The sequence below is a fragment of the Pteropus alecto genome, unplaced genomic scaffold, assembly GCF_000325575.1.
Source record: "Pteropus alecto unplaced genomic scaffold, ASM32557v1 scaffold190, whole genome shotgun sequence".
NCBI classification, from domain to species: Eukaryota; Metazoa; Chordata; class Mammalia; order Chiroptera; family Pteropodidae; genus Pteropus; species Pteropus alecto.
The window spans coordinates 304,856-321,663 of NW_006430462.1; the positions used below are offsets into that span (position 1 = coordinate 304,856).

The 16,808-nt window shown below is 47.0% G+C and overlaps 1 protein-coding gene across 1 annotated transcript in view; it reads left to right on the forward strand.

Moving 5' to 3' along the window:
* KIAA1671 (KIAA1671 ortholog) overlaps positions 1 to 16,808 on the forward strand; it is a 144,155-nt gene that overhangs the window by 13,634 nt on the left and 113,713 nt on the right. The window contains 1 exon segment of the mRNA XM_006904958.3: positions 4,003 to 4,137. Within this exon segment, the coding sequence (XP_006905020.2) occupies positions 4,003 to 4,137 (135 nt within the window).

Here is a 16,808-nt window from a genome sequence, read left to right on the forward strand (position 1 = left end):
TCGAGGGTCTGCGGAACCCAAAGATCTGCCATCTGCATTTTTTCCGCAAATGCATCTTGGAGAGTTTCGAGCCCCCAAGAATAGCCTCGTTCTCTCTGATTGCTGCACAGCGGAGGTGGACGGACACTAGTTCCCAGCTTTTGCTATTTACGAACCTTGTACGCACGTACGTCATTTTGCACCTGGGCAGGTACAGCGGGCCACTGAATAATATTGTTCTGTTCACCGTTGTTTGGTTATAACGTTGATGAGAGACAAAAAAGAGCTTCTCAGTTGGGGCCACGATCTGCGTGGAGTTTGCAGGTTCTCTCCATGCCTGCGTGGGTTTTCTCCGGGGACTCGGGTTTCCTCCCACGTCCCAAAGATGTGCACATTGGGTGAATTTGTGTGTCTGCATGGTCCCGTCTGAGTGTGTGCGTGTGTGTGTGTGTGTGTGTACGCACACGCACGCGCACACGCGTCTGCCCTGTGAGGGAAGGGCATCCTGTCCACGCTGGCTTCCCGCCTTGTGCCCTGAGCTACCAGGAGACCCCAAATTAGAATAAGCAGGTTGGAAAATCATTATCTTACCTGTTTTTGTTCATCTTCTTTAAATGTATGTATAGCTCACATTTATTTCAGTCTTTAATATTAGATGTGTTTTGGGTCTTTATGTAGCTGTTGGGTGATGTTTGGTGACCAGATGTATGCCATAGGAACGTAACTCTCGTTTATATCAATTAGACACCGGGAGTATTGGTTTCGTTACATGTCGTTCTGCTTAAAGTTGCAGTTCCCATGAGCCCATGGCCACGTTAGGTGAAGAATTACTGTAGATCCATGGGTTTGGGGTGACCATCTCCTGTCTGGGATTGCACGCGGTTGTCATTTTGCAGAACCCTGCCTGTTTGCCCTGCCTTGAACTATACCAGTTTACATCCTCACCAGCAATGATAGGCCCCGTTTCCCTCAGCCTTGACAGCCAGGTGTGTCATCAGACTCTGGAGCTCATGTTCCTGATGAGTGTCCCTCATCTTGTCACATGGCTGAGGCCACGTGAGTTTCCTCGTAACCCACTTGTCAATGTTCTACCTGCTTTTCTTCTGGAACCTTGGTCCTTTTCTCATTGAGTTCTCGCAGTTCTTTATTAGGGAGATGAACGCTTTGTACTTTCATGATTTGATTTCTTTCTGGGACTAGCTCTGGACTGCAAATTGAGCAGACCTGAGATCAGGCCCTGGCTTCGTGACTTACTAGCTGTGTGGCTCTGGGCACCTTGCCAGACGTCTCTGAGTGTCAGTTCCCTCATTCGTATACAGGAATGCTGCCTGCTTCTCGGACCTATTGGGGACATATCACAAAATAATGTGTGGTCAAGCCCTTGGCCCAGGGACTGATGCGGGAGGCTTGAGGAAGTCAGGGGGTGCATTTCCTGGTTAGCCTTCACCCCTCCCCTCACTTACTACTTCTAATAAATATACTAACCCCAGGCTAGGCCCTGTTCTAGGGGCTGCTGGGAAGGACTGGCCCACGGAATCAATCAGCCACTAGCCACATGTGATTATTTAAATTTAAATGAGTTAAAATAGAGTAAGATTGAATATTCAGGTCCTCAGTTGCACTAGCCACATTCAAGCATCAAGCACTTAGTGGTTGGCAGTGATCTAGGAGGCAAACGGACCTCAAGCAGGTGAGTGAGTAGGATCATTCAGTGAGTGGTAAGTCCTGGGGAGATAGAAAAGAGGGGGCGATGGGGAGGTTACTCTAAGGGGGTCATTTTAGAGGATGACAAGTGCCATCTGAGTGATGGAAAGGACCGAGACAGGCCAAGATCTGCGGGGGGAGGCAGGAGCACCAAGTAAAGATGCCCCAGCATGGGGATGCGTGGGTCCTGCAGATTCTGGAGAGACCCCAGTGGGCACAGGGGGGTGCTAGCTGGAGCTGAGATGGAGAGGTGAGCAGAGTTTGGACTGAGCTGGTGAGGATGCTGTGGTCCTCAGACGAGAGGTGACGGGGCTTGTACCAGGGTGGTGGCTGTGGAGGGGTTTGCAGCATTTGGGGGGACGGCTAACAGCTTTATTGAAATATATAGTCATCCCTCCATATCCATGGAGGATTGGTTCCAGAACCCCCTGCAGATACCAGAATCTACAGATGCTCAAGTCCCTTATATGAAATGGCATAGTAGATACCTTTAGGAACTGCCAGACTATTTTCCAAAGCAACTGTACCGTTTTACATTCCCACCAGCAATGTATGAAGGTTCTAATTTCTCCAAATCCTCACCAATACTTGTTAACCTCTCTCTTTTTGATGCTAGCCATCCCAGTGGGTATGAAGTGAAATCTCCTTGTAGTTTTGATTTGTATTTCCTGTTGAGCGTCTTTTCGTTTACTTATTGGCCATTCATATTCATTCTTTGGAGTAATGCCTATTCAGATCCTTTGTCCATTTTTAAACTGGGTTATTTGTCTTTTAATTACTAAGTTGTAAGTATTCTTTATATATTCTGGACACAAGTTTCTTATCCGATGTAATTTTATGATTTGTAGAAATTTTCTCCCATTCTGTGGATTGTCTTCACTTTCTTAATGGTGCCCTTTGAGGCATAAACGTTTTTCATTTTTATGAAGTCCAATTGATTTTTCTTTTGTGGCTTGTGTTTTTGGTGTCACATCCAAGAAACCTGCCTAATCCAAGGTCGGGAAGATTTATGCCTATTTTCCTTCTGAGTTTTCTAGTTTTAGCTCTGACATTTCGGTCTTTGATCTATTTTGAGTTGATTTTGATATACGATGTGAGATTTACAGCATGTTTTAAAGGAAGAGGCTTAGCTTTGTTGATGGGGTGGGGAGAGGGAGAAAAATGGAGGGCAGCCCCAGGGTCTTGAGCAGTTTTGCAGGGAAGGAATCGAGAGGCCTGTTTTGAGCATGTAAAATCTAAGATGAGCATGAGCAGTGCGTGTAGATGTTGACTGGGTAGTGGGATCTACAATCTGGAGTCCTGACATGGAGGCAGAATCAGGAGTTGTCTGTGCATAGAGGGGATTTATTTAATGTCCTGGAGCATTTTGAGAGATCCCCAAGGGAGTGATATAGCCAAAAAAGGCTCTGCGGCAGGCCTGGGACGTGCCTGCCTGTAGACAGCCCTCTCAACCAGGTATGATGTGGAGAGGCTGAGTAGAACCAGCCAGGGAGGTAGAAGGGGAGCCAGAGAGTCTCATAAGGCATCAAAAAAGAGGCTACGAGGCAAAGATCAGGAATCCAGCCTCACTCTTCACTGATGCTGTGTGTTCTCGAGTAGGTGTGCTTTCTCTCTTTGGGCCTGCCTTTCCTTGTCTGTGCGAGGGGAGTGTGAGACGTAAACTCCAAATTCTGGAGTCCCACATTTATTGGATTGTGCCTATATCCCCAACATATAATGGAGTGGAAAGAAAATGACGGGATTCACACTGTAGTGTATATAGTATGTACTATTCATGTACCATTTCACTGTGTATCTGTGCATATGTGCAAGTGCGTTTGGGTGTATGGAGAGATGTCTAAAATGAAGTCACCAAAAGTCACCAGTGGCAGTAATGAGGCCGGCTAACATTGACCGAGGGCTCCCACTTGCCGGGCATTGGGGAGACTAGTCTGAGGCAAGCCAGGTGCCCAGGACTCGTGCACGTCCGCCCCCTGGTGGCAACACTGTGTCATATACCTTGTGTGCTGTTTCTTATTTGGTTCTCTGAAGAACCTGGAAGCTGAGTACTACTATTATTGGTCTTTTCCCACAGGGCCAAGGCTCAGAGAGGTTAAGGCACTCACCCGAGGTCACACAGTTAAGTCGAGGCCGGGCCGAACCCAGTCTTGCTGATTACCTCTCATCATTGAGGCAGACGGCTGTGGGGAGGGGTGGTTTTTAGCGCTTTAATTTTCTTCTTTGTCCTTTTAGGTGTAGAATGATCTCTCATGACGTGACATATTCTTCCTGGAAATGGCAAAGCCCAGTAAAGTCCTTTTCTTGTGTTCTGTGTCTCAGGTGCCACTGCGGGACCTAGGAAGGGAGGATGCCCTCCGGGACAAGGAGCGGCCACTTCGGCAGGTGTCCCCTGCGGCCTTGGGTCCCCGGAGAAGCCACAGCTTCTGCAAGGACAAGAGGACCGGGGCCTTTGTGGTGAGTGATACCGGTGTGGCCGGCGTCGAACTCGCAGGCGGTGTTGGTCATTGGACAGCCCTGGGAATGTGGCTGTAGGGAGAGTCACGGCTGACCCCGCAGCCTGAGCGGGCCCAGGGTGGGCAGGCGCCTGCGTGGGAATCTGGTGCTGCCTGACTGGCTCTGCCGCGGTTCCCGATGGGGAGGGGTTTGGTGGCTCTGCTGAGGAGGGCTTCCTTCCTCGCGGGTTTTTGGCCCAGCTGCCTGGCATGGGGCCATCAGGAGAACGGGCACTGAGGTCTGATGGTCCTGGGTTCGAGTCCCAGCCCTGTCCTCTCTCAGCCTCTTTGAGCAATTCACTTAATTCCTCTACGCTTTAGTTTCTTTGCCTGGACAACAAGATCATGCTTCCTAATTCTCACGCGCTGTTGGGAGGATGGCGAGAGTGCGTGCAGAGTCTAGTATGGTATAATTTGCGCAATAGCTGACAGTTGTGGTCACCATGGGCGGCGTGTTAAGCTGGTTCCGGAGCCGTATCACCTGGGTTCAGATCTAGCTTTGCATGCAGACAGGTCTCTGTCTTGTCTCCTCATCTGTAAAATGAGGATAACAATAGCATTGCTTCGCAGGGCTGGCGTGTGGCTCCACTCGCATAGGGTAATGCGGGCAGTCTTTACCATGGTCTCAGGTGCACAGCAAACACTTTAATACGTGTTATGCTTACCCTTATTCTTATTCTTGTGTTTGAGTCTCCGTTTGGCTGTTACTCGGGTCAGTTCTGTCTTCTTGGGTCAGCACTTCCTCTCTCTCAGCCTATTTCCTTCCTTATAAAAGGAGGCGGGTAAATGATGCAGCTGGACCCTGGAGGAACCCCCACCTCTGGAGCTTCAGTGTCCCCAAGTGAGTCCTAGGGCTTTGCCACTTCCAATTTTCTGTGATTTTCTTTTCTTTTTTTTGAATTTAGTTCCATGATACTTGGACATCTGCCGAGTTCTACACTTGCTCATGAAGTCCATTCTGGGCCTCAGGCCCCATGTGGGGGAATCTAAGATAGCTGTTTCTTTAATGAGGTGACATTAGTCCTGGACACAGGTCCTTTTTTGAGTGTATTTGTGCCTGCTCTCATGTCTCGGAGACATGGGACCCTCCAGCATTTAAATCCTAGGTCCGTTCCTTCTAACTTTATGGCCATGGGAAAGGAACTTTGCTTCCCCAAACCTTAGTTTCCTCCCTTGTAAAACGGGGTGAAGAAGATGCCCCTGGCAGGGTTTGTGCTGGAACCTGATGGAAGAATGGTAGCAATAGAGTTAAAACGCCTGACCGTGGGCCTGGGGCCAGACGGCTGCTGAGCAGCCTCGAACATTTCCCCAAGCGTTCAGATCTCAGCCACAAACACACACCTTTGAAGCCCGCCTGGGCTTTTCATTAAATGTTCCCTTCCACTGATCTCTTTCTTGCCCTTTTCTCTATTTGCTCTCTGGTGGCACCGGCTCAGCCTATCTGATTATACTTGAACTTGTGTGTGTGTGTGTGAAGACAAAGGTTATGGCGAGAAAAGCATTTAAAACCGGTCTTTTTATAGTCTCTGCTTCCTGGCCTCCTCCCTGGTCGCCCGGCTCCTCCTCTTCCACTCTCTGTCATTGAGAAGTCTTTGTCCTTGGAGTCCTCGAGTGGCTTGCCTGGGCTCTCTCCTTCCAGCCCCCGAGGCCCCTGCCCCATTACTTCCTGCTTGATTTCCTCCCCTCCAGAGGTGGAGGAGTGAGGCCTGAACAGGATGGGGCTGGGAAGGAAGACCTCATTTCTGTTTTCAGGACTCATGTCTGCAATTCTGGGGAGTGGCCGCCAGGGGGTGGTGGTGTCTCGCTTCGTTTGTCATGGCTCTGAAGCCTGACTAGGGGGAACCTTCGTTAGCACTGGGCTTTGGAGGCTGAAAGAAAGAAGCAGGTTCACGTTCCTTGGGCAAGAGAAAAATCCTCAATTGATGCCTTGGCTGCAGTAGGCACTTTTCCTTCTCTCTTTCCGTGCCCTTCCTTTTTCTCTGTCCTCTCCTCTTCTCCCTTCCCTTCCTCCTCACTCCCCCCCTTTCTCTCTCCTCTCCCTTTTTTCTCACCTGGTCTGACTCTGTCATTATACATGGGGAAACTGAGGCCCAGAGAGAGGCCCTGACTTAGCCTGGCGGTGACCCCGCAGGTAGGGCCTGAGGTCCTGAGCCCTTGGCCCTGCTGGCCGCCCCTGCTCCTCTGCGTTTTGTACTTCGTGAAGTGTTTGAGGGGGTTCACGCGCCTGTTTTGATTAATGACATGGTGCTGTTGATTTTCAATTTACGTTCAAGTTTATCCCCAGTTTTTGAGCCTGAGTCTCAGGCCTTGTCATACTCCCCCATGTTAGGGAGTACGAATCTCATTTTGCAGATGAGGAAACTGAGGCTCAGAAAGGTTAAGCCGTTTGTCCAAGGCCACAGAGTTAGCAAGTAGGGAGCCGGAATGGAAACGGAGCCTGTTTTATTTCCAGCCTTGGACGTGGGCCCTTTCTGCCTTGGGGCTGTGCTTTTGGCCTGTCACCAACGCTTGCCGCCCCCTCTCTTCCCTTGAGCCTACAGTGGTTGGTATGCATTAGCCCATGAGGAAACAAGACACCCTGGGCTGTATGGCTGAGAAAGTGATATTTGTCCAGCCCAGGGTTGGCCACCCTCTGAAGGGCACCTGAGACCTGGCAGGGCTGATTTGCATAGCCCCACCCACCGCTGGCTGAATGCCAGGCTGGTCAGACCTGAGCGTGAGGTCCTGTGGTTTGTCCTGGTCACTTCACAGAGGTGAACCAGTGAGTTATCAATCAGGGCCTCTCTTTCGATCTTCTGTAAAACGGAGACTCATAGTAATAGTAATGCCTAATAAAGTGCTTTCTTTGTAGTGGAGATACTGGTTTCACTCCTGTTTTACAGAGGGGAAAAGTGAGGCTCAGGCCCATTAACTTCCTCTCCCAGGGTCTGAGTCTGGAGTCCATTCTCCTATCGGTTGAACTTCCCACTACTCCGCTTCCTAGGTGGGAGGGTGGAGCTGAAATGAGGCGATGCTTATAAAGTACTTAGTCCCTGCTGAAGAGTAACTGCCTGATAAATGTTACCCGCTATTATTATATTGTTAATTATTATTTGCCGTCAGTGTCTTTTTCTACGTTCTTTGTAAGAGCTACTAATGGGACAGGAAGTTGTCCCCAGTCTTAGGAGTTTTGTGCAGCTGAGGAAACCGAGGCCTGGTGAGGGGGTTGTCCAGCGTCCTACAGTAGCTGGAGGCAGAGTTGGGACTGGAATTTCGCCTTTCTAATTCCTTGGACAGTGCTCGCTGTTCTCCCCCTCCCCCGTTCCTTTCAGGGGTGCCCTTAGGTACTTGGGTTCATGTGGCAGCTCTGAGCCCCACGCTGTGCCTTCCCCCTGCCCCCATCTACAGGTGGATGCACCATCCTTTCCCCATAAAGTGAGCCTTTGGTCTGCACTCATGCGGGGATCATAAAACACGGTGATTCAGTTGTGGACCATGAACTGGAGTGACAGTTCACCCCCGAAGCTCCTCCCATGACTATGAAGGCACAGCGTTACCAGCTGTGGAGGTTCTTTACAATAGGGCAGGTGGGTGGGCCTCTGGTAACTTCCAGAACATTCTCCCAAATCCCCAAACCCGGCAGTTGGCATGTGCTGGCTCATTTAGTGATGAGTTCATTCCCCGTGGGCCTACTGTGCACCAGGCCCTGAGCAAGGGGACCCTGGAGACTTTCTCATTCAGCCCCCTCAAAGTCCACAGTCCAGGGACCCCAAGGATGACCCAAGATAATCTAGTTGGGTGAAAGAGGAGAAGAGGGGGACATTCAAGAAGGAAGAATAGCACATGAAAAGGGGCGGAGGTGGAGTGAAGAAAGATGCATGTTTGGGGACACTTTGACTGAGCTAGAGTGTTTGGGGGGTTTTAGTCTGTCTTTTGACAGATATTTATCCTCATATCCTAGGTGCTGTGCCAGCCAGTTATTAACAAGACATAGAAAATAAGAAGTTAGATAAATAATTTCATTGGGTTCTAATGGCTGCTGTTCACTGAGCACTTACTATGTGCCAGGTATCGTGTCATGTACTTTATCTGCATCGCTTCATTTAATGTGTTCAAGGTTCAAAGCCTCCCCAGAGGAGAGGGGGTGGGGCATGCCTCCATTCGGGAGAGGTCTCACAGAGGAAGAACACGTGGTAGGTCTTGAAGGATGAACATGTGTTCGCCAGACGGGTATGGTCTTGGGGAGAAGTTGTTTGCACGGGTGGAGGAAACAGCCTGGGCAAAGGTTGAGGGGTGTGAAACTGTACTCTGTACAATGAATATATTCCAGAGTCCAGCTGATGGCCTGGAGCTCTCCTAAACTCTGCTCTGATGCATCTTTCCTGGATACCCTCAGTGTGTACTTTAACGCTGGGTGTAGACTTTTTTCCCCACATCTCTTGCTGATCCATCTGGGGTCCTTGTTGTTGAGGAGTGACGCCCCCTCCTGGCAGCATGCTGCCGTCTTTGTACAAGGATCTGGCAGGAAAATTATTGGAGGTTTGAAAGCATTGGAGCTGATGACTTTCTTATAATGATTGGAGAATTGGGGGAAATAGTTGGATTCTAATGCCAAGGCTAGTAATTCTTGTGAATGCAACCAGCCTAAGATAAGAGGGAACTCGTGAGGTCTCCCCTAATGGACCTGGTTAGAGATTTTCTTTGAATTCAGCTTGGTTGACCAGGTGTTCAAATGAAGAGGAAAAGATCAAAATGAAAGACCACGTATGAACAGCTAGAAAGAACTCATCAAAGATAGTGCTTAAAAGACAAGTAAGTTGTAGATAAAGATTTTGTGGTTTTTTCTTTGTCTGGGATGTGGACACTTCTTCCCATCTTGTGTCGTTTGGCATTCCCACACACGATCTTGGGTCTGTGTTCCTGTCATGTCGAACTGAACGTGTACCAGGAATGTGGCTCACTGACTTAATCGAAAGGGCTAATTTGGCTCATGCAGTCAGGTGTCGCTTGGCATTCCCACACACGATCTCGGGTCTGTGTTCCATGTTGAACTGAACGTGTACCGGGAATGTGGCTCACTGGCTTAATCGAAAGGGCTAATTTGGCTCATGCAGTCAGATGTTCAGAGGTGGGTGACTGCTGGCTTAGCTCAGCATTGCCGAAAGTCTCTTGGACTTGCCCTCATGTTTCATGCCTCATGGTCCCAAAGTGGCTGCCTCTGTCAGGCTCTAGTTCTACTTCCAGGCAGGAAGAAGTGGGAAGCCAGAAGGGCTGTGGTAGCTGAGTCTTCCCTTTTAATCAGGAAAGCAAAAGCTTTCTGCGGAGCAGCCACCAGGAGACTTGCACTTACGTATCAGGGGACAGACTTGGGTCACATGGCCACTCCTAGTAGCAAGAGAGTCTGGAGAAGTCAGTGTTTAAGCCTTCTAGCCTCTGTTGTGGAAGTTGGCCAGATTGGAAATGGCCGTTGATCATTCCATAAGCAGCGTTTGTTTATTACAATCTGAAAGAAAATGGGGATTGTCAGGTCCTTGACGAGGAAGACTTGGCCTTCAAACCAGGATGAGACAAGAGGACATCTTCCTAGTGTCTGTATGCTGTCACATGAGATGTGTGCTGGGCACTGGGCTTCTGGGATGGGAAGATACAATCCTCGCCCGCCAAGGCCCCTTGTCTTCCAGGGAGCAGGGCTCGGAGAAGGGAGGGAAGGCTGAGGTACAAGCGACAGGCCCAGCAGAAGCTGGCTCAGAGGCCAGAGTGACCCTCTCTTCCTGGGCAAGTCAGGATGATGCGCCGGCTTTAGGGGTATAAGTGTGGAGCTGAATGGTGAGACACTGGACAGTGAGCAGAGCTCTTAGAAGGTCCAGAAATCCTCTGACATGTGGCTAATTCCATTTGTTAATTGCTTCTTGTCTTTCACTGCTGGGTTGGAAGGGCTGGAGAAGACCAAGTAACTTCTATTTCAGCTGATTAAAGCTCCTTTTGTGGGTGAAAACCAGCCAGACCAAAACATTTTTGTTTCCTAGGTTTTCAAATGCAAATGACCAGTTGCGCTAAAGATTTTGTATTCAGAGGATTTTGTATTCATGCATTTACCCAGCTGTCTCTCCACCTACCCACCCATCCATCCACCCATCCACCCATCCATCCATCCACCCATCCATCCATCCATCCATCCATCCATCCATCCATCCATCCATCCAACCATCTACCCATCCATCCATCTGTCCATTTACCCATCCTCTACCCAGTTATTAATACATACAAAGCTCTAAGGATATAAAGATGAATAAGTTACTTTCTATCCTCAAATTGCTCACATTCATAAACTATAAACAAGTAATTTTATAGTCTGGGGTGATAAAAGTAGTCTTTTCTTCATTTATTCACCCTTTCATTTATTCAGCAGATATTTGTTGAGCACCTACTGTGTGTCATGTGCTGTTTTTGGCCCTTCGGGATCAGCAGTATGTCTGGTTCCCGCCCTCCTGGAGCTCATGCTCTAGTGTGGAGAGACAGACATTAAACAAGTAGCCAGACTCAAAAGCAGGAGACTTTCAGATGGTACCAAGTGCGATGAAGAAAACAAAATAGGGTGTTGGGAATCGAATGACTAAGGAAGAGGGTGTTTGGGGGCTATTCCATATTAGGAGTCTGGGAGGGCTTCTCTGAGGAGGTGTCATTTGAGCTGCGACCTGAAGGAAGAGGACCCAGCCATGTAGAAGAACTAGAGGGAGAGCATCAGGCAGTGGAAACAACAAGTGCAAAGGTCCTGGGGCTTCTTGTAGTCTACTAATAATAGTAATAATGATGATGATGTTACTGGGGCTAGGGAGCAGAGAGTGAGGAATGAGGGAGTTGGCAGGGGTCCAATCACACCAGGCCTTGCCGGTCCCTGTAAAGAGGTAAGTGCAGGCTGCTTTGGGGAGTGCAGAGGAGGGAGGGATCTGGAGGAATCCAGAACGGTGTCAGAGCCAGACTCAGTGGAAGAAGGAATTTGCCAAGAGGGAGGGAATCAGGTGAGGGAAATGGCATGTGCATGGGAGAACATGGAGTTTTCCAGGAACTGCGAGGGGAGTTACCTGGGGGTTACCTGGGGCCTGGGGAGTGGCGGGGATGAAGCAGGAAAAGGTTGACAAGGCCCAGGATGAGAAGGACCCTGACGGTCAGAATAAGGGTCTTGGAGTTGGCCTGCCAGGCGCCAGGGAAAGTTTTGACCAGGGCACTATCGGAGGTGCACCTTGGAGCGCTCTCTAGTGGGCATTGCAGGGGGGCTGGAGAGGATAGGCCAGAAGCAAACCAGTTAAAAGGCTGTTGCAGAATTGAATGAATGATGTGAGTTAAACCACGTAACTAGTCCATATTTGCCCTAGAATTGGCAGTATATATTTAAAACTGATGCAAATGCACTTTCAAATAATACCATATTGCTTAATGGGTAATACAAGTGCATTTAACAGAGTATTTTCATTTTCTTCCTTATTTCCCTTAGAACATTACTGTCATTCATTTATTCATAAGCTATAATCACCAAACACATCATTGTTGTTATTTTAAATAAACTTATTAGATCAATTTAAAAAAAAAAGGCTGTTGCAGCAATCTGGGCAAGATCATTTAAAGAAAATTATTGTAGTTAAATATACATAACATCAAATATATCATTTTAACCGTTTTTAAGCATACTATTCAGTTCACTCTTTAGTTCCATAACTTTTTCATCATCCAGAACAGAAACTGCACCATTAAGCACTAGCTCCCCATTCCCCCCTCCCACAAGCCCCTGGTAACCTCTTTCCTACTTTCTGTCTTTATAAATTTGCCTATTCTAGATACTTTATATAAATGTAATCATACAATATTTGTCCTTTGGTGTCTGGCTTACTTCATGTAACATAATGTCTTCAAGGCTCATTCATGTTGTAGCAAGTGTCAGTACTTCATTCCTTTTTAAGGCTGAATAATATTCCATTTTATGTGTACAGCATATTCTGTTTATTCATTCATCTGTTGATGGACACTTGGGTGGTTTTCACCTTTTGATTTTTGTGAATTATGCTGCCAGGAATATTGGTGTACGAGCATCTGTTTGAGTCTCTGTTGTCAGTTATTTTGAGTATATATAAGGGGGTGGAATTGTTCAAAAAACATATAATATTTCTATCCTTAACTTTTCGAGGGACCACCAAACTGTTTTTCACAGTGGCTTCACTATTTTATATTCTCACTAGCAATGCGCAAGTGTCCCAGTTTCTCCACACCTTGACCAATACTTATGTTCTGTTTTTTTGTTTTTCATTATTTTATTTTATTTTTTACATAATGGCCATCCTAATGAGTATGAATTGTATCTCACTGTAATTTCGATTTGCATTTCCCCAATGACTATGATGTTGAGCATCTTTTCATGTGCTTACTGGCTAGTTGTATATCTTCTTTGCCCATTTGTGAATCAGGTTGTTTGTTTTTCTGTTGCGTTGTAGGAGTATGACATTTATATTCCTTATCAGATACATGATTTAAAAATATTTCCTCTCATTCCGTTGGTTGTCTTTTCACTCTCTTGATAGGGTTCTTTGATGGACAAAGAGTTTTAATTTCAGCGAAAACCAATTTATCTGCTTTCTCTTTTGTTGCCTGGGAAATAATTTTTTTAATTGAAATGTAATATGCATACAGAAAAGAACACATATCTTAAGCCAGATGGCCTGGGTTTGAATTCCAACTCTGCTACTTACCAGCTATGTGACCTCGGGTAAGTTAATATCGCCAAGCCTCTGTTTCTCCATCTGTAAAACAGAAATACTGATAGAGCTTACTTGTTAGAAATGCAGTGAGATTAGATGAATTAATGTACATAAGACACTATGAATCATAGGTGTCACTTTATAAGTGTGTGTTGTTATTTATATTGAGTTTCTGCATGACAGACACTGTGCTAAGCACCATACAAATATTATTCCATTATTCTGTTTAATCCTCACAAACCCCAGGAGATGGATATTCATTGTCCCCATGTTGTAGATGAGGAAACTGAGGCCTTGGCCTTTATGAGGCTTTCCAGTGCCATTTCCTAGCACGTTCCCCCTAAGTAACCTCCCTATATCCTAAGGTACTAGGAAGATACCCATTTTAGAGACTTTGAACTTGACGCTGAGAGAGGAGATGACTGGCCCAAGGACACACAGTGAAGAAACAGTAACAACTGGATTGAAACCTAGCCGGTGGACTCATCTGTTGTAGCTGGTGACGGGTAGAGGTGTCTTCAGGGTAAGGTCCCCACGTGAAAAAAGGATGACATCCTGCTGGGCTGGAATCTGTTTCATTTGTGCTACTGGAGCTCCTGGGGCTCTCTGGGCTCCCAAGGACCCAGGCTACAGAGGTCCCCAAGCTGGGTGCCAACAGGCCCCAGGAGGCTGATGAATGATGGGGACGCCTGCTCGTCTTACAAAGCCTCCCCTTCTGGGGAAGAGCAGGCAACCTGGTGTGCGCGCGCCCCCTCGTGGAGCTTTGTGGGATTGCAGGTACTGGTGTACCCTAGCACATGAGAGATCCTGGAGTTTAGTAATCTTGTCCTTGGGTTAACTCATCAATCCCACAATGCCTTGCCGCCATTTTGCAGGTGAGGAAACAGGCCCAGAGGCGTGACAATGACCTAGTCTTTTTGTTTCGCCTCCTTGAGAAAGTGTGTTGAAATGCCATTGTGTGTGAATGATGCTAGGAATGGGATAATCTTAATTTGACTCATTTTTTTTGTGCAAAGTAAATCATTAACAAACAGATACACTTTCATCTGCTAATAGTCACAGTTACTTGCTTCACCTGTCACAACTGATTGAGACGCACCAGAAGGCCACCACACCCTGGCAAAGTTGCTGCAGTCTACAATTGTTTGCACCTGCCAAAGTGCCCACAGTGCATTTTTATGCATATGTACACACACACACACACACACACACACTCACTCAGGAACCAGGAACGAGCCCCACTAGATCCACATTAATCTCTTTCAGCTGCCAGTTTGTGGCTTTGGACACCTACCTGAGCCTCACTTTCGTCACCTGTGAAGTGGGTGAGAGAAGCCCACCCCATGCCTCTCACAGGCTGTTCAGAGTAGATGAGAAAGACACTGGGAAGCTGTAAACTGCCAAGCAGGAGTTAGTAGGCAAGGTCCTAGGTAGACTTTATAATCCATTCCAGAAACATTCGTTGATACCTACTATGCACTAGAGAGAAGTCAGATTCACATCCCTTCTTGGGATAAAATTCCATTTGCACTCAGGATCCAATCTAGTGTCTACACAATGGCCTACGAGACTGTGTGTAGCCTGGCCCCTGACTACCCATGGGACCTCCTGTCCTAGCGCATGTCCTTTGCTCACTCCACTGAAGTCACACTGGCCTTCAGAATGTTCCCTTAACACACTGGGCACGTGTCTACCCCGGGGCCTTGGCACATGCCGTTTGCTCTCCTCCACATACCTTCTCTACTCCTCTCTTCTCAGAGCATCTCTGAGCTCAAATAATACCCTTCAGCGGGACCTTCACAGGCACTGTGTCTATAGAAGGACCCTGGCCCCCACTGTTTTCTCCCAGCACACCCATCGTCATATACAGGGTTCTCCCATCACCCGGTGTCTGCCTCCGCCTTCAGAGTAGAGGCTCTAAGAGGCAGGGACCCCGAGCACAGTACCTGACATGTAGTGAGCATGGAATGAATGAATGAAGTTGCAGCCCCCCACATTTTTTAACATTTTATTTTTTAGAGCAGCTTTAGAATCGCAGCCAAATTGAGAGGAAAGTATAGAGAGTCCCCATATGTCCCCTTCCCCCCCACACGAACAGCCTCGCCTATCATCAACATACCCCGCCAGAGTGGTGCATTTCATATAATTGGTGAACCCACACTGACACATCGTCACCCCAAGTCCATAGTTTACATTTGGGTTCGCTCTTGGTGTACATTCTGTGGGTTTAGACAAATGTATAACAACATTTATCCATCATTATATTATCATACAGAATAGTCTCATTGCCCTAAAAAGCCGGTCCTCTGCCTATTCATCCTTCCCCTCCAAGCCCTGGCAACCACTGATCTTTTTCCTGTCACATAGTCTTTTCTAGAATGTCATATAGTTGGAACCATCCAGTATGTAACTTTTTTAGATTGGCTTCTTTCACTTAGCAATGTGCAGTTAAGTTTCTTCCATGGTTTTTCATGGCTTGATAGCTCATTTCTTTCTAGCTCTGAATAATATTCCATTCCATTGTCTGGATGTACCATGTTTTTTTTTTATCCGTCCACCTGCTGAAGGACATCTTGGTTTCTTCCAGGTTTTGGCAGTTATGAATAATGCTGCTAGAAACACCTGTGTGCAGTTTCTTGCGTGGGCCTAAGTACTCAACTCCTTTGGGGATCTTAGTGTTTTCAAGGTGACTGCTGGATCGTATGGTTAGAGTATATTCAGTTTTGTACCCTATCATATTTTAAGTGTACAATTCAGTGGTTTTTAGCATACTCACAAAATTGTATACCCATCAAATAATCAATTTTAGAAAATTTTCATTAATCCCCCAAAAAGCCCAGTGCCTCTTAGCAGTCAGTTCCCAACCCCCTTCTCGCTAATGCTGTCATTTATTGACCCCCTCAGATGTGCCAGGCACTGCACTTGGTTCATTGTCATGGTGACCCTATGAGGTGGGGACTATTCTTGTTCCCATTTTCCAGATGACAAAGCTGAGGCCCCGGGAGGTGGAGCCTCCTGCCGACATCACTCAGCTAGGAAGTGGTGGACCTGGGATCTGAACCCACGTGGAGCCTGTGCCTGGAGGATCTAACACATGAATTTGAAGTTTCCCAAACTCTAATCATTCTCGTATCACCTTGAGAACTTTGCACGTTTATGAACCACCTAGGCTTATATTTAGTTCATGTTATTCTTGAACCGGACTCACTTTTTTAACATAACAGCTTTATTGAGATATAATTCACATACGGTACAATTCACTCATTTAAAGGGTACGATGCGGTGGTTTGTAGTATATTCGTAGAGTTGTATAACCATCACCACAATTACCTTTAGAAGATTTTCCTCATCCCCCAAAGAAAGCCATTCCCATTATCTGCCACCCCTAATCCTATCTCCTTCCAGCCTCTATTCCAGTAGAATGGAGGCGACCTCTATTGTACTTTCTGTCTCTCTAAATTTGTCTATTCTAGGTGCCTCATATAAATGGAATTGTACAATACTTGTCCTTTTGTGTCTGGCTTCTTTCATTTCCTATAGTGTTTTCAGGGTTCCTCCATGCTGTAGCGCATGTCAGTCCTTCCTTCTTTTTTATGACCGAATAATAGTCCCTTGTGAATGTACCACATTTTGGTTATCCATTTGTCAGTTGATAGACATTTGTTTTTTCATCCACTTTTTGTCTCTCTTGAACACTCCTATCGTTTTTATAGTCCCATTGTACTGGTTTAATTGCTTCACAATTCTAACCTCTATCTGTACTTATTATTAATTTGTTTTCTGATTTTGTCTCTCTGCCCCAAATAAGAATTGCAGGGTGGCGGGCTTCTTGACTCCCTCGTGTGTGTAAATACAGAGTTGATGTTCAATGAATGTTTGTTGAATGAGTGAGTGAGTGAGTGGGTGG